At 37.4% G+C, this 27,817-nt stretch overlaps 1 protein-coding gene across 6 annotated transcripts in view; it reads left to right on the plus strand.

Annotated features, from left to right (window-relative positions):
* BOLL (boule RNA binding protein) overlaps positions 1 to 21,176 on the plus strand; it is a 57,718-nt gene extending 36,542 nt beyond the window's left edge. For 3 of the 6 annotated variants that reach the window (XM_007465687.1, XM_007465690.1, XM_007465689.1), the window contains one exon: positions 19,497 to 20,333. In XM_007465687.1, coding sequence (XP_007465749.1) covers positions 19,497 to 19,520 — 24 coding nt within the window. In that variant the 3' untranslated portion in view covers positions 19,521 to 20,333. Of the gene's footprint in view, positions 1 to 19,496 lie in introns of all 6 variants that reach the window. The other 3 variants (XM_007465692.1, XM_007465691.1, XM_007465688.1) reach the window with 3 other exon arrangements.
* The last annotated feature ends 6,641 nt before the right edge of the window (positions 21,177 to 27,817 follow it).

Raw genomic sequence — 27,817 nt, forward strand, 5'->3', positions numbered from 1 at the left:
GAAAATTCCCTAGGAAGTTAATGACAGGAGTGTCTAGATTAAAAGGGCCCAGAGGGAGATCATAATGGTGGAGTAGGAGGATGCAGGTAGAGCTCACCTCCCACCACAAACACATCAAAAATATATCTACACGTGGAGCAATTCTCACTGAAAACAAACTGGAAGTCATCTGGCAGAAAGACTCTTACACAACTAAGGTTGTAACAAAGATCCAAGATCCAGATGGAATTGGGTAGGAAGAGAAGAGAAATGATCAGGTCGGGAGGGAACAGGGAAGAGGAGAGGGATTACACAGGCTCACTCCCTGGGGAGTGAGAGGTTCAATCCACGTTTCAGGTATCCCCAGCCTAGGGATCTGACACTGAGAAGACAAGTTGCCTTAGCAGGTTTGAAAACCAGAGGGACTGACAGCAGGGCTGTAAGAAACCTAGACTCCACTTGTGAAGATCACACACACTACCGAAACAAGGCAGAGGAAGCAGATAGAAACTGCCTGGGACTCTGGCCAGTTTCCTGCCACCACCCCGGTGTGCACCCCGGCCTCAGACAAACACCAGCTCCAGCCCCACTTGCTCTGCAGTACAGCTTCACACTGGCTCATAGGCTTCCATGGCCAAGGGGAGTGCACAGCTCTGGGGGACAGAGCCAGCTCAAACACAGAAAATCATCTGAATAGGGCAAGGGTGGCCATTTCTGGCACTAGTGGAGGCAGTGGATCGGGAGTGGTCCAGAACTCTCACTGGTGCTGGGACCGCCACAGCCCACACCCCGACCCACACTGGGCACTCCAGCCCCACCTACTCTACGGTGCAGCTCCATTCCAGGCAAGGGCTACTGCAGCCGAGGGAAGTGCACAGTTTTGGGGAACAGAGCTGGCTCAGACCTGACACAGCATCTAAACAGGGCAAGGGCAGCCATTGCTGGTGCCAGCAGAGTCAGCGGATTGAGAGCAGTCTGGAATGCAGACTGCTGCCAGGACCACCACAGCCTACACTCCAACCCATGCCAAAAGCCTGTTCCAGCCCCTCTTGTTCCAGCACTGCTCCCTTTTGGGGCAAGGGTGACAGTGCTGGGAGGAGGGAGAACACAATTAGAGGGAAGGGAGCCAGCTCTGACTTGACCCTCAGGACTTCTGCTCCAGGAACTTGGGACCTGACCCTTCCTTCAATAGGGTAGTGTTGGCCACTGAGCAGTGGAGAATCCCTGGCTCACACCTAGCTCTGGTTCTAGCTCTGTCCCCTCCATGTCCAGCCCCACCTCTTATCAAGGTGATAGCTGCCAGCATACCCTGGGGAAAGATGTAACTCATGATCACATCAGATCCAGATTTCCCACCAAAGCCACTGGGCACGAACAGACTGTATAGGGACAGTCCCACATAAGGACACCCTTTCAAAACCACAATAGGTAACTGATTGAGCTAATTTCATAGAAATGGAGAAATTTAAGCAGAACGAGAAGAGAGAGCAGTTTGTTTCAAATGAAAGAATAAGAGAAAAAACGTGAAAAAACAACTAATGAAACAGAATAAATAATTTACCAGATAAAGAGTTCAAGCGTTAGTAATAAGAATGCTAACTGAATTAGGGAAAAGAATTGATTAACACAGTGACAATTGTAACAAAGAACTAGAAAATATGAAAAAGAATCAATCAGTACAGAAGAATATGATAACTGAAATGAAAAGAAACTAGAGGGACTTAACAGCAGACCAGGTGATGCATATGTGATCTGGAAGGTAGAATAATGGAAACCACCCAATCAGAACAGCAGAAAGAAAAACAAATTTAAAAAATGAGAACAGTTTAAGGGACCTCTAGGACAACATCAAGTGTGAAAACATTCACATTATAGGGAGAAGAGAGAGAGAAAGGGGTTGAAAATGTATTTCATGAAATTATGGCTGAAAACTTACCAAACCTAAAGAAGGAAAGAGATATACAGCTACAGGAACCACAGAGGGTCCCAAACAAGATGAACCCAAACAGACCCACACCAAGACATATCATAAATAAAATGGCAAAATTTAAAGATAATGAGAAGATTCTGAAGGCAGCAAGAGAAAAACAGTCAGTTCAAGGGAATCCCCATAAGGCTAAATAAGGCTGATTTCTTTGCAGAAACTTTGCAGGCCAGAAGGGAGTGGCGTAATATATTCAAAGTCCTGAAAGGGAAAAACCTGCAACCTAGGACACCCTACCAAGCAAGATTATCATTTAGAATAAAAGGAGAAATACAGAATTTTTCAGACAAGCAAAAACTAAAAGAATTCAGCAATACTAAACCTACCCTAGAAGAAATGTTAAAGGGTCTTCTCTAAGTGAAAAAGAAAAGGCCACAAAAAGTAAGAATCTATAGGAAAGGAAAAATACCACTAGTAAAGGCAAATACATAGTAAAGACTGTGGAGCAACCACTTAAATAAGCTAGTCCTAAGATTAAAAGATAAAAAATTGTAAAACCAACTATAGTTACCTTAGACAGTGAAATGATAAATATGAAGTGTAAAATATGACATCAAAAACACAAAACATGGACGAGGAGAGTAAAAAAATTTACGTGGCCGCTGAGCCTGCGCGTCCGGAGCCTGTGCTCTGCAACGGGAGAGGCCACAACAGTGAGAGGCCCGCGTACCACAAAAAAATAAAATAAAAATAAATTAATTAATTTAAATAAAATACCTAGGAATAAACCTAACCAAGGAGGTCAAACACCTATACTCTGAAAACTATAAAGAATTAAATCAACTACAACGAATAATCCTAAAATTTATATGGAACCACATAAGACCCCAAATAGCCAAAGCGGTCTTAAGAAAAAAGAACAAAGCTAGAGGTATCACACTCCCTGACTTTATACTACAAAGCTACAGTATTCAAAACAATATGGTACTGGCACAAAAACAGACACATAGACCAATGGAATAAAATACAGAGCCCAGAAATAAACCTACACACTTATGGTCAATCTATGAAAAAGGAGTCAAGAGCATACAATGGAGAAAAGACACTCTCTTCAATACATGGTGCTGGGAAAACTGAACAGCTACATGTAAATAAAAATTAGAACATTTTCTCATACCACATACAAAAATAAACTCAAAGTGGATTAAATACCTAAATGCAAGACCAGAAACCATAAAACTCCTAGAAGAAAATATAGGCAGAACACTCTTTGACATAAATTGTAGCAATATTTTTTGGGTCTGTCTCCTAAGGCAAAGGAAATAAAAGCAAAAATAAACAAATAGGACCTAATTAAACTTAAAAGCTTTTGCACAGTAATGGAAACCATCAACAAAATGAAAACACAACCCACTGAATGGGAGAAAATATTTGCAATTGATATGACCAATAAGGGGTTAATATCAAAAATAAATAACTCATACAACTTAATACCAAAAAACCCCCAAACAACCCAATTAAAAAATAGGCAGGGACTTCCCTGGTGGCGTAATGGATAAGAATCCACCTGCCAATGCAGGGCACATGGGTTCGAGCTCTGGTCCGGGAAGATCCCACATGCCATGGAACAACTAAGCCCGTGCACCACAACTGCTGAACCATGCACTCTGGAGCCCGCGCACCACAACTACTGAGCCCACCTGCTGCAACTACAGAAGCCCACATGCCTACAGCCCATGATCCGCAACATGAGAAGCCCACGCACGGCAACAAAGAGTAGCCCCCACTCGCCACAACTAGAGAAAGCCCTCGTGCAGCAACGAAGACCCAACGCAGCCAAAAATGAATAAATAAATTTATTTTTTTTTAAAAATGGGCAGAAGACCTGAATAGACATTTTTCCAAAAAAGAGATACAGATGGCCAATAGGCACATGAAATATGCTCAACATCGCTAATCATCAGAGACATGCAAATGAAAACCACGGTGAGATATCAACTCATGCCTGTCAGAAAAGCTATCATCAGAAAGACAACAGGGACTTCCCTGGTGGTGCAGTGGTTAAGAATCCACCTGCCAATGCAGGGTACATGGGTTCAATCCCCGGTCTGAGAAGATCTCACATGCCGCAGAGCAACTAAGCCCATGTGCCACAACTACTGAGCCTGTGCTCTTGAGCCTGCAAGCCACAACTACTGAGCCCACATGCCACAACTACTGAAGCCCATGCACTCTAGGGCCCACATACTGCAACTACTGAGCCTGTGTGCTGCAATTACTGATGTCCATGCGCCTAGAGCCCGTGCTTTGCAACAAGAGAAGCCACCACAATGAGAAGCCCACTCACTGCATTGAAGAGTAGCCCCCAGTTGCTGCAACTAGAGAAGGCCCACATGCAGCAACAAAGACGCAATGCAGCCAAAAAAAAAAAAGACAACAAATAAGTGTTGGCAAGGATGTAGAGAAAAGGGAACCTTCATGCACGGCTGGTGGGAATGTAAACTGGTACAGCCACTGTGGAGAACAGTATGTTTTCCAAAAGGAGGTTCCTGAAAAAAATAAAAATAACACTTCCATACAACCCAGCAATTCCACTCTTAGGTATATATCAGAAGAAAATGAAAACACTAATGTGGAAAGATACATGCACCTCAGTGTTCATAGTAGCATTATTTACAGTAGCCAATATATGCAAGCAACCTAAGTGTCCATTGACAGATAAATGGGTAAAGAAGATGTGGTGTATTACATATATTTTTATTTATTTATTTATTTATTTATTTTTATATATATTTACACACACAATGGAATATTACTCAGCCATAAAAAAAAATGAAATTCTGCCATTTGCAATAACATGGATGGACCTAGAGGGTATTATGCTTAGTGAAATAAGTCACACAGAGACAATTATTGTGTGTTATCACTTATACATCAAGTCTAAAAAAACAAACATACCAATGGCATTTCTCACAGAACTCAAACAAAAGATTTTACAATTTGTATGGAAGCACAAAAGACGCCGAATAGCCAAAGCAATCTTGAGAAAGAAAAACGGAGCTGGAGGAATCAGGCGCTGTGACTTCAGACTATACTACAAAGCTACAGTAATCAAGACAGTATGGTACTGGCAAAAAAAAAAAACAGAAATATAGATCAACGGAACAGGATAGAAAGCCCAGAAATAAACCCAAACACCTATGGTCACCTAATCTATGACAAAGGATGTAAGTATACAATGGAGAAAAGACAGTCTCTTCAATAAATGGTGCTGGGAAAACTGTATAGCTACATGTAAAAGAATGAAATTAGGGACTTCCCTGGTGGTGCAGTGGTTAAGAATCCGCCTGCCAATGTGGGGGACACGGGTTCGAGCCCTGGTCCGGGAAGATCCCACATGCCATGGAACAACTAAGCCTGTGCGCCACAACTAGTGAGCCTGCACTCTAGAGCCTGCAAGCCACAACTACTGAAGCCTGCTCTCCACAACTGCTGAAGCCCACGTGCCTAGAGCCTGTGCTCTGCAGCAAGAGAAGCCACTGCAATGAGAAGCCCGCACACCACAACGAAGAGTAACCCCCACTCGCCGCAACTAGAGAAAGCCCACGCACAGCAACAAAGACCCAATGCAGCCAAAAATAAAATTTAAAAAAAGAATGAAATTAGAACACTCCCTAACACCATATACAAAAATAAACTCAAAATGGATTAAAGACCTAAATGTAAGGCCAGACACTATAAAACTCATACAGGAAAACACAGACAGAACACTCTTTGACATAAATCACAGCAAGATCTTTTTTTGATCCACCTCCTAGAGTAATGAAAATAAAAACAAAAATAAACAAATGGGATCTAATTAAACTTAAAAGCATTTGCGCAGCAAAGGAAACCATAAACAAAACAAAAAGTCCTCAGAATGGGAGAAAATATTTGCAAACAAAGCAACTGACAAGGGATTAATCTCCAAAATATATAAACAGCTCATGAAGCTTAATATCAAAAAAGCAAATAACCCAATCATAAAATGAGTGGAAGATCTAGAGACATTTCTCCAAAGACCCAAATGCACATGAAAAGATGCTTAACATCACAAATTTTTAGAGAAATGCAAATCAAAACTACAGTGAGGTATCACCTCACACTGGTCAGAATGGCCATCATCGAAAAATCTACTAACAATAAATGCTGGAGAGGGTATGGAGAAAAGGGAACCCTCCTACACTGTTGGTAGGAATGTAAATTGGTACAGCCACTATGGATAACAATATGGAGGTTCCTTAAAAAACTAAAAGTAAAACTACCATATGATCCAGCAATCCCACTACTGGGCAAATACCCGGAGAAAACCATAATTCAAAAAGAGTCGTGGGGGCTTTCCTGGTGGCGCAGTGATTGAGAGTCCGCCGGCCGATGCAGGGGATGTGGGTTCATGCCCCGGTCCGGGAAGATCCCACATGCCACGGAGCGGCTGGGCCCGTGAGCCATGGCCGCTGAGCCTGCACGTCCTGCTCCGCAATGGGAGAGGCCACGACAGTGAGAGGCCTGCGTACCACAAAAATAAAAATAAAAATAAAAGAGTCATGTACCACAATGTTCGCTGCAGCACTGTTTACAATAGCCAGAACATGGAAGCAACCTAAATGTCCATCAACAGAGGAATGCATAAAGAAGGTGTGGTACATATATACAATGGAATATCACTCAGCAATAAAAAAGAACAAAATAATGCCATTTGCAGCAACATGGATGGACCTAGAGATTGTCATACTGAGTGAAGTAAGTCAGACACAGAAAAACAAATATATGATATCGCTTATATATGGAATCTAAAAAAAAAGGTATAAATGAACTTATTTACAGAACAGAAGTAGAGTCACGGATGTAGAAAACAAACTTATGGTTACCAGGTATTAAGGGTGGGGGGTGATGGGGGAGGGATAAATTGGGAGATTGGGACTGACATATACACACTATATATAAAATAGATAACTTATAAGAAGCTACTGTATAGCACAGGGAACTCTACTCAATACTCTGTAATGGCTGCATGGGAATAGAATCTAAAAAAAGAGTGGATATATGTATATGTATAACTGATTCACTTTGCTGTATACCTGAAACTAACACAACACTGTAAATCACCTATCTTCCAATAAAAACAATTTTTAATAAAATAAAAAATTAAAAAATGAATATAATAAAACAGACTCACAGTTATAGAAAACAAACTAGTGGTTACCAGTGGGGAGAGGGAAGAGGGGACGGGCAAGATGGGAGAAGGGAGGGGCAAGATAGGAGTGGGAGATTAGGAGGTACAAATTACTATGTATAAAATAAGCTACAAGGATATATTGTATAGCACAGGGAATATAGCCAATGTTTTATAATAACTTCAACTTGTGTATACTCTATAAAAATACCGAATCACTATGTTACAAACCTAAAACTAATATAATACTGTAAATCAACTATACATCAGTAAAAAAAAAAAAAAAAAAGATTAAAACTAAAAAAACAAAAGGGCCCACCAACTACTTGGCACAATTACTACAAAAGGAAGATTATGGTGAAATTTCAGGATAGGAGTGCAGTGGCAGGGGAGGGGTAGTTTCTTACCCTTTAACCACTCTTTGACTTTCAAAACTTTTATATATTACTTTAATAAAGGTAAAAATTAACTTCAAAAGTGCAAAGAACACCAGATTGAGTGTTTTCAGCCAACATATGTCAGACAAATGTGAACAACAGTAGGGGAAAAAAAACAGGATGACATTAATATAAGAAAGTAAATTTCAAAGTAAAAAGCAGTGGGCTTCCCTGGTGGCACAGTGGTTAAGAATCCGCCTGCCAATGCAGGGAACATGGGTTCAAGCCCTGGTCCGGGAAGATCCCACATGGCGTGGAGCAACTAAGCCCATGCGCCACAACTACTGAGCCCATGAGCCACAACTACTGAGCCCTGTGCCACAACTACTGAAGCCCATGCACCTAGAGCCTGTGCTCCACAGCAAGAGAAGCCACCGCAATGAGAATCCCTCGCACCGCAACGAAGAGTAGCCCCCACTCGCCGCAACTAGAGAAAGCCTGTGTGCAGCAACAAAGACCCAATGCAGCCAAAAATAATAATTAAAAAAAACAAAGTAAAAAGCAGTAAACAAGACCAGTTTATCGTGATAAAAAGTTAAATCTATAATGAATAAGTAAGTCTAATAATGTAACATCAAAAATATAAAGTAAACCTGTTAGAAATACTAGAAGAAAGAAGCGTAACTGTGATGGAAGACTTTAATATGAAGATCATAACTCAGATTTGAATAAATAAGACCTAAAAAATATTATATATGAATAATACATACTGAATTTTGTGCCTTGCAATGAGAAGGCTATTTCTTTTCTAGCATCCATAGAACATTTCTAAAAGTTGATAATATTTTAGTCACAAAGTAAATCGCTATAAATTCAGTAAATTGTACTGGCCATATTCTCTAATGAGTGTAGCTCATTAACGAGTATATTCAAAGAAGAATATTGTGGAACAGTTATTGAGAGATTATTGAGAGTTATTAACTCTCAGAGTTATTGAGAGATTGACTCCCTGGCAGGCATCCTTCAGGATCCTTCATTTAATTCTTCATTTCACCCTGTTGAAATGGCAACATATGGGTTGAGATAGCCTAGATGAAGGTGCCAAGTACTCTGTGTCTGGACATGACACACCCCAACTCCTTCTCAAACCACAGCACAAGCTAGTGGGACTGGCTTGGCCCACTATCCACCCTCTAAGTATTTTTCTCTACCCTTGTAAGTATTACTATCTTTTTTTAAAATTAATTAATTATTTATTTTTTAATTTTTGGCTGTGTTGGGTCTTCGCTTCTGTGTGAGGGCTTCCTCCAGTTGTGGCAAGCGGGGGCCACTCTTCATCGCGGTGCACGGGCCTCTCACTGTCGCGGCCTCTCTTGTTGCAGAGCACAAGCTCCAGACGCGCAGGCTCAGTAGTTGTGGCTCACGGGCCTAGTTGCTCCGTGGCATGTGGGATCCTCCCAGACCAGGGCTCGAACCCGTGTCCCCTGCATTGGCAAGCAGATTCTCAACCACTGCGCCACCAGGGAAGCCCATTACTAACTATCTTAACTGATGATAATACCCTTAGGAGAAAACTGTCTCAAGGTAAAAATCCCAGAACATCTGAGAAGAATAACACTGTAAGTGACCAAAAAAAAAAAAAAAAACAGCTGAAATTTGCTATTCCTTACACATGTACTATTCCATATATATATATATATATATATATATACACATATATACACACATATATATATAAAAGAAGTAATATTTTTAAATAAATAATAAAACCATCAGCTTTTTCCATCTTTGAATTATCTCGACTTCACAATCATGTTTAAGTTTTTTCTCCTTTTTTTAATCTTATACATTTTTAAAAATAAAGTTTACAGATAACTTTTATGTCAAATTTATGTAACCTGGAAATAACTACATATCTCAGTGGCCCACATTTTTTCTTCATTAAATGTTTATTTTTTATAATGAAATATAATTGATATATAACATTGTATTAGTTCAGGTGACAACGTAATGATTCAATATATGTATATATTGCAAAATGATCACCACAATAAGTCTAGTTAAACATCCAAAACCTCACATAGTTACAATTTTTTTCTTGTGATAGGAACTTGGAAGATCTACTCTCTTAGCAACTTTGAAATATACAATGCAGTAATATTAATTATAGTCACCATGCTGTATATCAGTGGTTCACTTAGAAATGTCTTCCATATCTTTTGTATATCTTACTAAAGCAGTAATTTTCTGCTTACTTTTTCATTACCCAGACTTAAGATAGGAGTCTATGAATTTGAGTTTTTCTACACACAACTAAATCAGATAAAATATATATACGCCCACAAAAAGACAGTCAACTAATCTTTGACAAAGGAGTAAATACAATACAATGGAGAAAAGTAGTCTTTTCAACAAATGATGCAAGAACAAGTGGATATCCACATGCAAAAAAGTGAATATAAACACAGATGTTACACCCCTCACAAAAATTAACTCAAAATTGATCACAGACCTAAATGTAAAAAAGATTATAAAACTCCTAGAAGACGACATAGGAGAAAATCTAGATGACCTTGGGTTTCACAATGACTTTTTAGGTACAACACCAAAGCCATAATCCATGAGAGAAATAATTGATACAGGGGCTTTATTAAAATGAAAAACTTATGCTCTGTGAAAGACAGTGTCAAGAGAATGAGAAGACAAGCCACAGACTAAGAGGAAATATTTGTAGAATATTATCCAAAATATACAAAGAATTCTTAAAACTCCACAATAAGAAATTTTAAAACAATTTAAAACAAACCAATTTAAAAATGGGGCAAAGGCCTTAAGAGACACCTCACCAAAGAAGATACACAATTGGCAAAGAAGCATTTGAAGAGATGCTTAATATCATACGTCATTAGGAAATCGCAAATTAAAACTGCAATGAGATACCACTACACTACACCCACATTAGAATGGCCAAAATCCACAATACTGACAGCACTGAATGCAAGCAGGGATGTGGAAGAACAGGAACTCTCATTCATTGCTGGTAGAATGCAAAATGGTACAGCCACTTTAGAAGACGGTTCGTCGGTTTCTTACAAAACTAACTATACTCATACAATAGAATCTAGCAACTGCGCTCTCAGGTATCAACCCAAGTGAGCTGAAAACATGTCCACCCAAAACCCTGCACAAAGATGTTTATATCAGGCTTATTCATGATTGCCAAAACTTGGAAGCAACCAAGATGCCCTTCAGTAAGTGAATGGAGAAACAGTATATCCAGACAATGGAATATTATTTAGCACTAAGAAGAAATGAGCTTTCAAGCCATGGAAAAACATGGAGGAAACTTAAATGCATATTGCTAATTAAAAAAATAATAATCTGACAACACTACATACTGTATGGTTCCAATTATACGACATTTTGGAAAAGGCAAAACTGGAAACAGTAAAAAGATCAGTGGTTGCCAGGTGTTGTGGGGAGGGAAAGTTGAACAGGCAGAGCCCAGAGGATTTTTAGGTCAGTGAAACTATTCTGTCTGTTAGTATAATGATAGATACATGTCACCATACATTTGTCAAAACCCATAGAATGTGTTAACACCAAGTGTGAACCCTAATGTAAACTATGGACTTTGGGTGATAATGATGGGTTCATCAAATGTTAACAAATGCACCATTCTGGTACCAGATGTGAATAGAGGACGTTGTGCATATATGATGGTAGGGAGTCTATTGGAACTCTCTACTTTCTGCCCAATTTTCACTGTGAACCTAAAGCAGCTCTAAAAAAAAGTCCATTTTTTTAAAATTATTAAGGTACCCAGGTTTCAACCCAGAACGTTTAACTGTTGATTTTATATGTTAAGTACTACAGTTAGTTGTGGATGTGCCCAGTGTGAAAGAAAACATTGAAATAGTGTCAATAATCGTTTCCCATTAGTCCCTCGTAGCTAATAATTATGGCAATCTTTTCTTTATACGCCTGTCTTCTTAGAAAGGTAATATAACCTACTGTATAGCACAGGGAACTCTACTCAATACTCTATAATGACCTATATGGGAATAGAATCTAAAAAAAGAGTGGATATATGTATATGTATAACTGATTCCTTTGCTGTACAGCAGAAACTAACACAATATTGTAAATCAACTATACTCCAATAAAAATTAATTTTTAAAAAACATAATATAGTGACCACCTAGAGGGGTGAGATGGGGAGGGTGGGAGGGAGGGAGATGCAAGAGGGAAGAGATATGGGGACATATGTATATGTATAACTGATTCCTTTGCTGTACAGCAGAAACTAACACAATATTGTAAATCAACTATACTCCAATAAAAATTAATTTTAAAAAAACATAATATAGTGACCACCTAGAGGGGTGAGATGGGGAGGGTGGGAGGGAGGGAGATGCAAGAGGGAAGAGATATGGGGACATATGTATATGTATAACTGATTCCTTTGCTGTACAGCAGAAACTAACACAATATTGTAAATCAACTATACTCCAATAAAAATTAATTTTAAAAAAACATAATATAGTGACCACCTAGAGGGGTGAGATGGGGAGGGTGGGAGGGAGGGAGATGCAAGAGGGAAGAGATATGGGGACATATGTATATGTATAACTGATTCCTTTGCTGTACAGCAGAAACTAACACAATATTGTAAATCAACTATACTCCAATAAAAATTAATTTTAAAAAAACATAATATAGTGACCACCTAGAGGGGTGAGATGGGGAGGGTGGGAGGGAGGGAGATGCAAGAGGGAAGAGATATGGGGACATATGTATATGTATAACTGATTCACTTTGTTATAAAGCAGAAACTGACACACCATTGTAAAGCAATTATACTCCAATAAAGATGTTTTAAAAAAAAAGACCTGGTGCAGCCAAATAAATAAATAAATATTTTTTTTAAAAAAAGGTAATATAATGCCTTATATGTGTATATTACATGTATCTATATATGCAGTATATATTATATATTTATATATAATATTATATAATTGTTGAGAGTTTTTGTTTTTTCCCACATAAATGGCAATTTATATCACCACACTTTACTTTTTATCTTATTAACACATTTTCAATGGTAGTATATCCTAGCTCAATCAAATTCTGTAAAACAATTAGGGAATTACATTTTTAATTAAGTTCAGAATTTAGTTGCTGCTCTTAAGAAAATATATAGACCTGAATATTGTTGTCCTTGGTTTTCCTGAAATGTTAAAATCTAATCTAAGATTACCTTAAGAGAGTCAAACTGAATATTATGTCACTTTTTATACTTGAAATGTTAATGATGATAGTATGCAAGATGGGGGTCTATATGTTATTAAGTACCTTTGCAGCAAAAAGTGTGATATACTGATTCTTGATGATATTATAGAATAATCACCATGCCAATCATTTACATTTAATCTTTGAGTTCAAGGAAAAGAGATACTAAGATTCTGCACTGAGTTTTAAAGTTAATCTGCTCCAAAGATCCCCTCCTAAAGAGTCTGTAGATATGTGTATTACAGTATAGCTTGTTTCCCTTATAATCTTATGTATTTTATTTTAGATATTTAAAAACATGATTCTGAGAAGGGGTTCATAGGCCTCAGTAGACTACCAAAGAAGTCCATGGCACAAATATACAAAAACAATTAACTATTTTTGAAGACCTCTATTGTCCCTATAATAAGTATATAGAAAAGCAAACATTTTTAAAAAATAAAAACAGTTAACCTCTGTGTTAGAGTCACTTTATTTCATTTGTAACATAAATTTTAACAGGAGGAATTTCTTTAGCTACATGTTCACCTAATTCTAAGAGAGCTTTTTAGTCTTCCATACTAGTTGAGGTTATTCAACTAGATAAGCAGTGACATAGGAAGTAGGTTGATGAGGAATAATACCAACCAAATATTGCAAATACAGTTTACCACATTAAGTAAACACAACTTTCTACAACAAACATTATAACAAATGTAATTTTCTATTAAAAAAACACTAATAGTCTCAACGTTAAAAAGTTAAGGCCTTAAGAAGTATTAAACTTTTTAATATTACAAGAAAGCTCTTTGTGCTTTTGTAAAGACTTTCTGACAGTAAAACATAGATAACTGTTGTATAGATTTAACTTAAACACCGTGGTAACTAGAGCACTAATATTTATCTCCTTTTTTGTTTGTTTATTTATTTATTTATTTGGCTGCACCGGGTCTTAGTTGCAGCATGCAGGATCTTTTAGTTGAGGCAAGCGGGATCTTTTAGTTGCGACCTGCAGGATCTTTTAGTTGCGGTATGTGGGATCTAGTTCCCTGACCAGGGATTGAACCCGGGCCCCCTCCATTGGGTGTGTGGAGTCTTAGCCACTGGACCACCAGGGAAGTCCCAATACTTAAGTGCTTTAGGTACTTCTTATATACCTAAATATATAACCTAGTTAATCCCTGTTCTTTGTAGTCTCAAAAGCATTAGTATCAATAGCTTCTTAGAAACTTCTCAAGTTTCTATTAAACTTGTAATTTCTGATTTTGACTTTAATTAAGGTGAATCCAATATATTTGAGGGTAGTGATAATTTATTTCCACAATAAAGAGTAGATACACTGTTAAGGAACCTTATTAATATTTTCTTTCAAAGATTTTCAGAAGTTCTCAGCCTGAAATTTTTTTTCCAGACTGAATCGTTTAAACCCCAGTGGTCAACAAACTTTCTGTAAAGGGTCCAATGGTAAATATTTTAAGCTCTTTAGGCCACATGGTCTCTAGCTCAACTATTCACTGCAATTGTAGCTTGAAAACAACCACAGATAAGACATAAACAATGACTGTGACCATGTTCCAGTAAAACTTTATTTACAAAAACAGATGATAGGCCAGATTTAGCCTATAGGCTATAGTTTTACAACCCTTGGGTTAACCCACTGTCAGGTTCATGTATCATCTTAAAGTGTAATGTGAAATGTAGTACAAATGCTTTGGTTATATTTCCATTTTTTTTATTGACCTATAGTTGATTTACAATGTTGTGCCAGTCTTTGCTGTACAGCAAAGTGACTCAGTTATACACATATATACATTCTTTTTTATATTATATAAAATATATTATATATATATTTATATTATATTTCCATTTTTAATTATTTGTTTTTGATCTATGTTTAACCTAACATGGATTATTTGACCCTTAGCTTCTAGACTGATTTAATTTCACATTGTCCATAAGTTCTTACCAGTCAGAATACTTAGTCAATGTGGGGGAAATGTGAATAAGGATAATTTGAGATATTTGGGGGGTTTAGGGGGGGTTGTTTTTCTGTTTTAGGGGATTTTTGGCCACACTGCTTGCAGGATCTCAGTTCCCCGACCAGGAATTTAACCTGGGTCACAGCAGTGTAAGCCCGAAATCCTAACCACTAGGCCACCAGAGAATTCGAGGTATTTGTTAATTAATGTGTAAGGATAGGTACTAATTGACACAGTATTCTGAGTAAATTTTGTACTTCGTTTAGAGGGGGAACTCTGCCTCATTGTGTGGCACAATCCAATTACGTATTCCCATTCTTAGTTTTAGCACTCACTTCCCTTGCATTCTGAGTTTGTCATTCCCTCTATTTGAACATTTTTCCTCCTTTTACCCAATCTATTTTCTTTCCTCTTAGCACCCATACTACTTGGATGAGCATCTTACTTTCACGACTGAACTCATCAAACCTTAATACTTTACAGAATTGCTTCCTGAATTTTTTTTTTTTTTTTTTGCGGTACGCAGGCCTCTCACCGTTGTGGCCTCTCCCGTTGCGGAGCACAGGCTCCGGACGCGCAGGCTCAGCGGCCATGGCTCACGGGCCCAGCCACTCCGCGACATGTGGGATCTTCCCAGACTGGGGCACAAACCCGTGTCCCCTGCACCGGGGGACAGACTCCGGTTGAGAGGCAGACTCTCAACCACTGCGCCACCAGGGAAGCTCCCTGAATTTTTTTGGATAACATCTTTCCCCACTTTGACACAGGATAATAAGCAATAGGATTTTGTATTCCACACTTCACTAAAAATATTTTAAATTTATCTGTTTTGGAAAGGTATGAAGGAGGAGTATAGGGGTATCTTTTTCACTCATATGAAATTACTATTCTTTCAGTACTGAGATCTAGTCAAAGCACTTATCTAAGATTTATTGCCAAGATTTGATGATTATTAGCCAAACCGCAAGGGTCTTGTCCTAGTGCTTGTCCTCTTAGATTCTCTCTAATACAATACTGTCAACTAACCTGTGCTCAAATTTTATTCATTCTTATATGTGACTCTCCTTGCACTCTGTTTGATCTTGCAGTACCTCTTTCAAAAAATATTTTTTTTCCTTTTTCACCAGCTAATCATGGCATGATTCTCTTTGTCCTCTAAATTGTCTTCTCAGGGAGTTTTCCAGTTTTCTTCTGAATTTTAGTAGTGTTTAATAGTGATTCTGACGCTAGTGTTTTGATTCTGTTCCTATTTTAACTCTAAAACAACAACACCTGGATGGATGGCCACTACCTCCTCAAACTGAAAATCATGAATACACAATTTCATACATTTTATTTTCAGAATCCTCACCTCTTTTATTTTAGTTTGCCCATCTCCCTTATCCCCTGAAATCAAAACAATACCCGTGACTTCTTCTGACTTCTTTAAGCCACATGGTCTATTTATACTGTTTTGTGTCCTTTTTCAGATCACTAACTTGCTAAAAATAATATATTCATTTCTCTTTCCACTGCCAAATCCCTTTTCTAAACTCTATGATGGACTCACCAGATTACTGTATATTTATTTCTTCAAGACTTCTCTATCTTCAGTTTCTATCCTTTAGTCATGCATAAAATCTGAATTTAGTTTTTTAATCTGTAGTTTCTTTTCCTCTTATCGTTCTCATCAACTCTTATCCACATACTTCCTTGCCAAATTCCTTGCCATTGCATATTCTTCCTTCAATATTCCCATAATTATCGACCTAAATTATTCATATACAACTGTTTATTTTTTTTTCTTTGAGCTGTAATGAAGTTAGCTCCCATTCTCTCTAGGCTTATTGAGCTTCAGTCAAGCAATTCCACATACAGAGAACAGTTTAACTTCACTTCTCTTATTTTTATCTGAGAGAACCAGGGCATATTGCGAGTAAAAGTTGATTAGGCATGAATAGCTGTATATTACCACAGTATCTTTCATTCACTTACCAAATATTTGTCAAGCATCTACCATTTGCTAGCCAGTACTCAAGACACTGAGAATACAGCAGTGAATTATATTAAGTGGTATTAGACAGTATTGAACAGGCCAGAGAAATCCTGGCCTGTCTATAGAGTTTAGCAAACCAGACAAGTTTGAACCCCTAGAGTCATGCTGTTCCCAAAACATGGTAACCACTAGCCACATGAGGCTAATTCCAATTTTAAATTAATTAAAATTAAATGAAATTTAAAATTCAGTTCCTCAATTGCAACTAGCCACATTTCTTTTGTTTTCAATTGAGGTACAGTTAATTTACAGTATTGTTTTAGTTTCAGGTATACAGCATACTGATTCAGTACTTTTGCAGATAATATTGCATTATAGGTTATTACAAGATAATGGGTATAACTCCCTGTGCTGTATAATAAATCCTTGTGGCTTATCTATTTTATATATAGTAGTTTGTTAATTCCATACCCCCAATTTGTCCCTTCCCCCTTCCCTCACCCCTTTGGTAACCACAAATTTGATTTCTATGTCTGTGAGTCTGTTTCTGTTTTTTATATACATTCATTTGTATTTTTTTTTATTCCATGTATAAGAGCTATTATATTGTATTTGTCTTTGTCAGACTCACTTCACTAAGCATAATATTCACTAGGTCCATCCATGTTGCTGCAACTGGCAATATTTCATTCTTTTTTATGGCTGAGTAATACTCCATTGTGTGTGTGTATAATGTGATATATATATATATATATATATATATATATATCACATCTTCTTAATCCAATTGTCTATTGATGGGCATTTAGATTGTTGTTTGGCTATTGTAAATAGTGCTGCTGTGAACATTGGGGTGCATGTATCTTTTCAAATTAGTGTTTTCTTTTTTTTTTTCTGGATATATACCCAGGAGGGGAATTGCTGGATCATATAGTACTGCTATTTTTAGTTTTTAAGGAACCTCCATACTGTTTTCCATAGTGGTTGCACCAATTACATTCCCACCAACAGTGCAAGAGGGTTCCCTTTTCTCCACATCCTCGCCAACAATTGTTATTTGTAGACTTGATAAAGGCCATTCTGACAGGTGTGAGGCAATACCTCACTGTGTTTTGGTTTTTTCTAATGAAAAAGTATTTGGGTTTTTTTTAATTTATTTTATTTATTAATTTTTGGCTGCGTTAGGTCGTCACTGCGCGCGGGCTTTCTCTAGTTGTGGCGAGCAGGGGCTACTCTTCCTTGCAGTGCGCAGGTTTCTCATTGCAGCGGTTTCTATTGTTGTGGAGCATGGGCTCTAGGTGCACAGGCTTCAGTAGTTGCAGCATGTGGACTCAGCAGTTGTAGCTCGTGGGCAGTAGAGCGCAGGCTCAGTAGTTGTGGCACACGGGCTTAGTTACTCTGCAGCATGTGGGATCTTCCCCGACCAGGGCTCAAACCCGTGTCCCCCTGCATTGGCAGGCGGATTCTTAATCACTGCACCACGAGGGAAGTCCCTCATTGTGGTTTTGATTTGCATTTCTCTAATAATTAATAATGCTGAGCATCTTTTCATGTGCCTATTAGCCATCCATATGACTTCTTTGGAAAAATGTCTGTTCGAGTCTTCTGCCCAATTTTTGATTAAATTTTCTTTTTTATATTGAGTTGGATGAGCTGATATTAACCCCTTATCTGTCACATGGTTTACAAATATTTTTTCCCATCCTGTAGGTGGTCTTTTCGTTTTGTTTATGGTTTCCTTTGCTGTGCAGAAGCCTTTCAGTTTAATTAAGTCCCATTTATTTATTTTTGCTTTTACTTCTTTTGCCTTGGAAGACTGATCCAAGAAAATATTGCTACAATTTATGTCAAAGAGTGTTTCACCTATGTTCTCTTACAGGAGTTTTATGGTTTCATGTCTTACATTTAGATCTTTAAACCATTTTGAGTTTATTTTTGTATATGATATGAGAGAATATTCTAATCTCACTGTTTTACATGTGGCTGTCCAGTTTTCCCAGCACCACTTGTTGAAGCCACATTTCAAGTGCTAAATAGCTCGATGTGGCTACTGACTACCATACTTGACAATGTAGATATAGAACGTTTCCATCAACATAGAAATTTCTGTCAGATAGTACTTCTCTAAAGAAATTGGAATATGGAAAATTTTAAGCCTATACAAAATGTAAAAATATGTCATAGGACAACTTGGTTCCCTAAATTAGGAATGGACCTATGCTCAAAGTGCCAAAAAGGTGGTAGGGACTAGGTTGTTTCTTTGGCCCAAACTAGTATGAGCACAAAAAAATTCTCAGGATAACACAGACATATGGAATTACTCTGTATTCTATGACATAGGTACCTAAGTGCCTGTTCTACCAATGCCAACTTGGTTTTAGACAACTTCCTAAATAGCCTTCTGCCAATCTCCACTCCCTTTTTTAGAAACATGTTTTTAAAACTCACCTCATAATGTTTTCAAAATAGAAGGAATGTTGTAACTCACTTGTTTCTCTGTTGACCTCTCATTTTTCTATATGAAACATTTATACTGTAACACTAAAGATTGTGTAAAATAGATTGTAAGCCCTCAGAGAGAGAGCAAGCCTTCCCTGAGTGCTGGACCCCTCCTAATCTCTACCCTCTCACTTCTTAACACTCTAATATTATTAGTACCACATGTTCTGCAAGTATTTAGTAAATGTTTGTGGATGCCCTACACTCATCTATTCTAACTTATTCTTTTTTTTCCCATTCAGGTTTTCTGATCTATATTTTCTTTCTCTTTACTTAACAGACAGTGTGGAGCATTCATTATTAAGACAACTGGGCAGCTCTAGTCTAGCTCAACTGATTTCTTGTCCTATGATCCTTGTGTGGCCGAGATCCAGCTTCAACGAACCGGCTAGAAGCTGCCCGTTGTGAAACTTAGGGTTAGTTAATACCTCGCCATACTTATTTATTCCACTATAAGCTGTCTAAATTTGATGAAATTTGCTTTTTCAGCTGTTCTAAAAAACTAGGTGGATGTGGCATGTTGGTTTTTTAATGTGTTAATCTAACTGTAGTGACATTTTCTACAACATGTTTTATCCATTCCATAAATAATAACCACATTGGGAATAGTGAGGTATCTTTCATTTTCTCTGCTTTGTGTTATTTCTTTTCCTCTCAATCTTTTAGAAGTTATGTTTCATATTCTTTGATATTTATTTTAATATTTAGGATAAGAGTCATTTCTAATTCTAATAGAATTTTTAGTACTTTCATGCCTTTTATCATATATTTAATCTTAATGAATCAGTTCTACTACTTTGTAATTCTGTCATTTTTTGTCTATTTTTTTATTTACTTGTTACTGCTACTCCTTATTTAATTTTGCTTTTACCATGGTTTTCAGAATTTGAATAGTACTTATACTCCTTTTTAAATAACATTTCCAAACATTGGAAATACCATCAACATGATCAGTATTCTTGCCTTTTCATGTGATTAATTTGACTATAGTAAATTTTTTCTCTAATATTTGAGATAATGCTCCAGCCTTCCTATAATATAAGCCATTTGGTACCAAATTTTATATAATATGGATCACCTAGTAGAGGTGTTTTGATAAAAGAAGGCTCACCTCTGACATGGTCTCATAACATTGACTAATATTTTACTATATTTTGGTGTTCTTTTAATGTTTTAATCTTTTGACCTTTCCTTATGTTTTACCGATATATTCAGTTATATATGTTATCAGTTCTTAAAAGGACAATTAATTATTTCCATAAAAAGCAAAATTATTTCTTACACCAAAGAAAAACTTTAAATTCTGATTCTAAAGCCAATTCGTATTATAAAATTGGAAAATAGGTGGGGAGGAGAAGCCATTGTTCAAAAATTACAGAACAAATATAAGTGTTTTATCACTAAAATTTATTTGTAGTATGAAAAAAGCCTTCTTCAATCCATTTGCAGTTCTTTTACTGACCTCCTAATTTTAGGCGAGAAGGGGAAAAGCCATAAATATTGGCATTACCCTAATAAATCTCGTTCCTTTCTTTTCCCATCCCCAAATATATTCCATGCTCAGCAGCAGAAATAATAAGACTTGGACCCCAAAGTTTTTCCTTGTGAGTCAAACAGGGAGTTTCTTTTGAAACCGTAGTGAATGTGCTTGCCAGTCAAATGGTTTCATGAGAACAGCAGGACCATATGAAATATATACTAGCATATGAGGATTCCATGTACATTAATTACTCTCAGTTTTTAGAAATGTAAAAAGACTAAAGTCCCACAATGAAATTTCAAGTTTTTTGCTCTGTAAGTAAAAATTATTAACTACCAGTGTTAGAGATCTTCTTTTAATAGTACTATCCTTGAGAACAAAAAAAATTAATGTTTTGATTTTCAAAATGTTAAACATGATGCTAAACAAATCCTGGACTGTTAATAAAAATTAATGATGTATTATTGGATAAGGAATTTTGATAATTATGCATACCCAGGTGTGTTTTTCTACAGAGCTATATAGATTATATGTATGCACACATCTAATATATACACATAATATGCATACACACATACATATTTTATATATATATGTGCAAATATAATTGATACATATAGACTTTCTTAGAATTTAGCTTTATTTTGAGAAGCTAATCAAAACTGTGGAATTTATTGAAACCTAAATATATGGAGGTTATCATCAACCTTCTTCATGGCCTAGCTTGATAGCCCAAACATGTTTTTCTAAAAACAGATTAGGAGGATGAAAATTCTCCTGACATATACTAAATAAAGCTCATTTTATTTTTTTCCTTTCTGTAGGTTTTTTGTTTTTTTTGTCTTTTGGGGGTTTTTTTGCCAGCGCCGTGCGGCTTGCGGGATCTTACTTCCCCTACCAGGGATCGAACCTGGGGCACAACAGTGAAAGCTCCGAGTCCTAATTCCCTGGCAGAATTCCCTGTAGTATATCTCCTATAGGTAAATTTGAAACGAAGTTTTTACTTACTTAGTACCCATTTTGAAAAGCCAATGTTAAGACAGCTGCAGTTCACTCTGTTTTAGAATGAAATGGGTAATACATTATTAGTCCCTGTACCAGAATCACAAGGTAATAAATTTGCAAGCTATTTTCCTAAAACCTCGAATACAATCAGAGATAGATGGTAGCATGTCAAAAGATAAAGCATCTTGGAAAATTAAGACTTTAACTTCCTGTCAGCTGAGTTATCAGGATAGCTTAGAAAAAGATGTATGATTTAGTTTATAACATTGCTTTATAAATTTCTGCCAATAATGGCAGTACATTATTTTCAAACATGTTTATATATGATAACTCCCATATGGTAGGAGTGTGTTTCCTGGATTTATGCTATATTTAACTATAAAATAATGAATTGGGGTCACACAAAAATTCTTTGTATTTTTTCCAGAAGTAGTGCTTCAGTAGTATTAAAATATAGAGTCAAAGGACTAGAAAAAGTTTTAGGAGGGCATCCAATTCAATGTTGATATCATGCTTCAACATGCCCTATTATAATAGTAAATTGCTGGACCCTGAACCTATACTTCGACTAAAATGTACTCTGAAATCCCTATAGACTTCAGGGGGAAAGAGCCAAATTATACACAAAGGATGGATATAATATTCGTCTTCGGTACTGTTTCTTTCAACCCTATTCCGTGTTTTCATTCCTGTATATAAATTCCTAAAACTATGCTATCGGCTTCTGTACTTGCATGTTGAGTACTACTCTCTGATTAACAGCTAAAGTTATTGCTGTTGTTGGACCTGCTATATGTGTTTCTGTCTCTCTGTTTTTATGTATTGCATAAATTTGCTAATATTTTCTGCATCCTCCTGGTTCCTCTCAGAAATCAAGTACCATTCAAGATCACTTATTTTATTTAACATTGTCATTATTTCTCCTTTCCATGTGACATAATCCTTCTTCAGGTTTCTATATACAAGATTCATGGTTATCTTGATGTTACCTGCTTTCTGACCTGTCAGGATCCACAGATTAAAATAGAAGGTGTAGATTTCAAACTAGTGAAATAACAGATTAAGGATTTCCCATTTTATCATTCTTTTTAGGCATGGTGCTTAAAATAGTATCAACTAATATAATGACAAGCCTGAATCTATCAAAGTAAAGATACATAGTAACAGTATGAATAGTCATTAAGACATTTTACTTAGGCTAGTGAGTGATACCATATTGACATCTGACTTATTTTTAATACATGTAATTTCAAAATTTTCCATTTACTGATTTGTCAGTTTTCCTCATTTGGTGTGTATTTATTAGTTAAAAGAAGCCAATACTTGATTATTTACTCATATTTTGGTGCATAATTTTCTTAGTGAATCTAGTATGTTAACCTCAGTTTTGCATTTCTGTCAAGGTGTGTACCCATGAGTAATGGTCATTCAGTATTTCTCTAAAGGTGATATAAGTCATAAATATCTTTGTGCACTGTCTCCCCTTTGGAAAAAAGGGGTGTAAGAAGCTACCTCTCTATACACAGGGACTAAAGTTCTTCTCTTCCTCCCCTGCTAAGAGTCTTTTCCTCAATTCAGCCCTCCTATTTTTTGGTTTTTCTTCCTCATCAGAGAAAACTGGGGGGACCCTAGATCCTCACACTCCTTTGGGATGTATGTACCTACAAGATTCCAGTATGCTCTTAGGCTTAAAGAGAGAATTTCTAAAAAGAGGTTTTTTTATTAGACTCTAACTTTTTTCTTCATTTCTTTCTTTGTGGAATAGAGAGGGTAAAATACATCTCTGAGAGTTTTTCTTTCCTGGGGAAAATAACACTTTTCAGGAAATGGTAGTTCTTTTGTGTTATTTTGTTATTTAAAGTGACTCAAGTACAAAGGCTTCAAAGTAAATGTCTCGAAGTTCTTAGCATTTATTTTCCTCCCATTACTTACCATCAACAGGTTTTGTTGCATTCTCTCTAGATCTTTGTCTTTAATAGGTTTCAGTGTTTTGCAGTTTTCCCTTTGGAAAATTACAAGTGAAAAATCAAACTACAATTAACCCTTAAACAACACAGGGATTAGGGACACCAACACACACACACACACACACACACACACTCTGAGTATAATTCATAATCAGCCCTCCATATCCACCATTCTGTATCCGTGGTTCCTCCCTGGTTCCTTATCTGTAAATTCAACCTATGATTGATTAGTACTGTAGTTATTTATTGAAAAAAATCCACCTACCACTGGAGCCTCACAGTTCAAACCTGTGTGTCCAAAAGTCAACTATATATTCTTCCTGTCCCTTGAATTCCCTAAGCCTACCATTTGTACTCTTTCAATCTGGAAACAATTCACTGTCTATTCACCTGAATATCTCTTTTCCAACTTGTTTGCCAAGTACCATATCCTTGATGTTTGAATCAATTAAAAAAAAAAAAAAAAAACTGAGTGTGCTGGCCATGAGAAAGACCTCCCCCTCCATCTGGCTTTCCCCCTTCTGGCTCTTAGCATTCTGAGGACCTCTATTTTCTATTTTGGTTAGAATTTCTCCAAATTTTTAGGGACCTGAGTATTTTCTTATCCACCCAATTCAATTAATTTTCTTTTTTTTTCTTTCAGACAAACATTTTTTTTTTAATGCATGCTCTCCTGTCTTTTTATGGCTGCGTTGGGTCTTCATTGCTACATGTAGGCTTTCTCTAGTTGCCGCGAACGGGGGCTAACTCTTCGTTGCGGTGTGCAGGCTCCTCATTGTGGTGGCTCCTCTTGTTGCAGAGCACAGGCTCCAGGCACGTGGGCTTCAGTAGTTGTGATTCACAGGCTCTACAGCACAGGCTCAGTAGTTGTGGTGCACAGGCTTAGTTGCTCCGCAGCATGTGGGATCTTCCCGGACCAGGGATCGAACCCATGTCCCCTGCGTTGGCAGGTGGATTATTAACCACTGCACCACCAGGGAAGCCCCCAATTAATTTTCATTGACTGAAAATGACTGAGCTTAAGTATATTTACTATGTAGCCATTATATGTACACTGTCACCTCTGCTTTCATTTTCAAATATGGCTCTAAAATGAAAGAAAACAAAGCAATCAAGCATACTTAGTTTTGGAAGAGTTTTGCCAAATTCCAACCATATTACTGATGATATTTAAATTCACAAGATAGTCCCAGAAAAGATTTCAATATTGGGCTAAGTATGTAATCTAATAATACTAACCTGAATTCTAGATTTGCGGAATAAATGAAAGGGACAAAAAAGGATCTTTCTCCTCCTTGACTTCCATAAGAATAAAGAGAATGTTAGTTAATGCAAACACTCAATCCAATTTAGTAGAATTTCCAACAGTATAATGTAACATGAAAAAATTCAGGCAATATGGGAACGATGTTTTGGCTTAAGAAATCCAGCTTACAAGTAGCTAATTCATACTTAAGAGGATGTCATTCTTGGTTTTCGCAGCTTCCTTCCTTCTTCCATTTCTGAACCCCTTGGTACTCTTTTTTTCTTTTTTTTTGGCTGCGTTGGGTCTTCATGTTTGTGCTCGGGCTTTCTCTAGTTGCAGCGGGGGAAGCTACTCTTCATTGTGTTGCACGAGCTTCTCATTGCAGTGGCTTCTCCTGTTTCAGAGCATGGGCTCTAGACACACAAGCTTCAGTAGTTGTGGCACACGGGCATAGTTGCTCCGCGGCATGTGGGATCTTCCTGGACCAGGGCTCGAACCCGTGTCTCCTGCATTGACAGGTGGATTCTTAACCACTGCACCACAAGGGAGGGTCCCATTGGTACTCCTTTTTTCTTTTTTTTTCTTTTTAGGTGCATTGGGTCTTCATTGCTACATGCAGGCTTTCTCTAGATGCAGCGAGCAGGGACTACTCTTCGTTCTGGTGCGCGGGCTTCTCATTGCGGTGGCTTCCCTTGTTCCAGATCATGATCTCTAGGCACACAGGCTTCAGTAGTTGTGGCACATGAGCTTGGTTGCTCTGCGGCATGTGGGATCTTCCCGGACCAGGGCTCGAACCCGTGTCCCCTGCATTGGCAGGTGGATTCTTAACCACTGTGCCTCCAGGGAAGCACCCCCCATTGGTACTCTTAAAGCTCCATATTGTTCACAATGCTTCCTAATAATAACAGAGTGAGCACTTTGGAAGTATGAAAAAAAAGAGAACCAGGATAGCTTTTACTTGAACGTGGAATGTTTTATCCTTTTCTTTCTTTTGCTTTATGTATTATAAACATTATAAAAGGAAACTTTGAAAGATGATGATCAGGCACAGTTATGTTTGTGTCTAATTCCTAAAGATCAGATGAAATTAGAAATGATTATAGTTGACCACAGGGCAGACAGCAGAAGCAAGAAGAACGACGATCCTGCAGCCTGTGGAACAAAAACCACAATCACAGATAGACAAGATGAAAAGGCAGAGGGCTATGTACCAGATGGAGGAACAAGATAAAACACCAGAAAAACAACTAAACGAAATGGAGATAGGCAATCTTCCAGAAAAAGAATTCAGAATGATAGTGAACATGATCCAGGACCTTGGAAAAAGAATGGAGGCAAAGGGCTTCCCTGGTGGCACAGTGGTTGAGAGTCCGCCTGCCAATGCAGGGGACACGGGATCCCACATGCCGTGGAGCGGCGGGGCCTGTGAGCCATGGCTGCTGAGCATCCGGAGCCTGTGCTCCGCAACGGGAGAGGCCATGGCGGTGAGAGGCGTGCGAACCGCAAAAAAAAAAAAAAAAAAAAGAATGGGGGCAAAGATCGAGAAGATGCAAGAAATGTTTAACAGAGATCTAGAAGAATTAAAGAACAAACAAACAGAGATGAACAATACAATAAATGAAATGAAAAATACACTAGAAGGAATCAATAGCAGAATAACTGAGCAGAAAAACAGATAAGTGACCTGGAAGACAGAATGGTGGAATTGACTACTGCAGAATAGAATAAAGAAAAAAAGAATGAAAAGAAATTAACACAGCCTAAGAGACCTCTGGGACAACATTAAATGCACAAATGTTCACATTATAGGGGTCCCAGAAGGAGAAGAGAGAGAGAAAGGGCCCAAGAAAATATGTGAAGAGAATAGTCAAAAACTTCCCTAACATGGGAAAGGAAATAGCTACCCAAGTCCAGGAAGCACAGAGAGTTCCATACAGGATAAACCCAAAGAGAAACACGCTGAGATACATAGTAATCAAATTGGCAAAAATTAAAGACAAAGAAAAATTATTGAAAGCAGCAAGGGAAAAATGACAACTAACATACAAGGGAACTTCCATAAGGTTAACAGCTGATTTCTCAGCAGAAACTCTACAAGCCAGAAGGGAGTGGCATGATATATGTAAAGTGTTGAAAGGGAAGAACCTAAAACCAAGATTACTCTACCTGGCAAGGATCTCATTCAGATTTGACAGAGAAATCAAAAGCTTTACAGACAAGCAAAAGCTAACAGAATTCAGCACCACCAAACCAGCTCTACAACAAATGCTAAAGGAACTTCTCTAAGTGGGAAACACAAGAGAAGAAAAGGACCTACAACAACAAACCCAAAACAATTAAGAAAATGGTAATAGGAACATACATATCGGTAATTACCTTAAACGTGAATGGATTAAATGCTCCAACCAAAAGACACAAAAACAAGACCCATATATATGCTGTCTAAAGGAGACCCACTTCAGACCTAGGGACACATACAGACTGAAAGTGAGGGGATGGAAAAAGATATTCCATGCAAATTGAAATCAAAAGAAAACTGGAGTAGCAATACTCATATCAGACAATATAGACTTTAAACTAAAGAATGTTATAATAGACAAGGAAGGACACTACATAATGATCAAGAGATCAATCCAAGAAAAAGACATAACAATTATAAATATATATGCACCCAACATAGGAGCACCTCAATACATAAGGCAACTGCTAAGAGCTCTAAAAGAGAAAATCGACAGTAACAGAATAATAGTGAGGGACTTTAACACCTCACTTACACCAATGGACAGATCATCCAAACAGAAAATTAAGGAAACATAAACTTTAAATGACACAATAGACCAGATAGATTTAATTGATATTTATAGGACATTCCATCCAAAAACAGCAGATTACATTTTCTTCTC

Source organism: Lipotes vexillifer, unplaced genomic scaffold, assembly GCF_000442215.2.
Source record: "Lipotes vexillifer unplaced genomic scaffold, Lipotes_vexillifer_v1.1 scaffold113, whole genome shotgun sequence".
In the NCBI taxonomy this organism is placed as follows: Eukaryota; Metazoa; Chordata; class Mammalia; order Artiodactyla; family Lipotidae; genus Lipotes; species Lipotes vexillifer.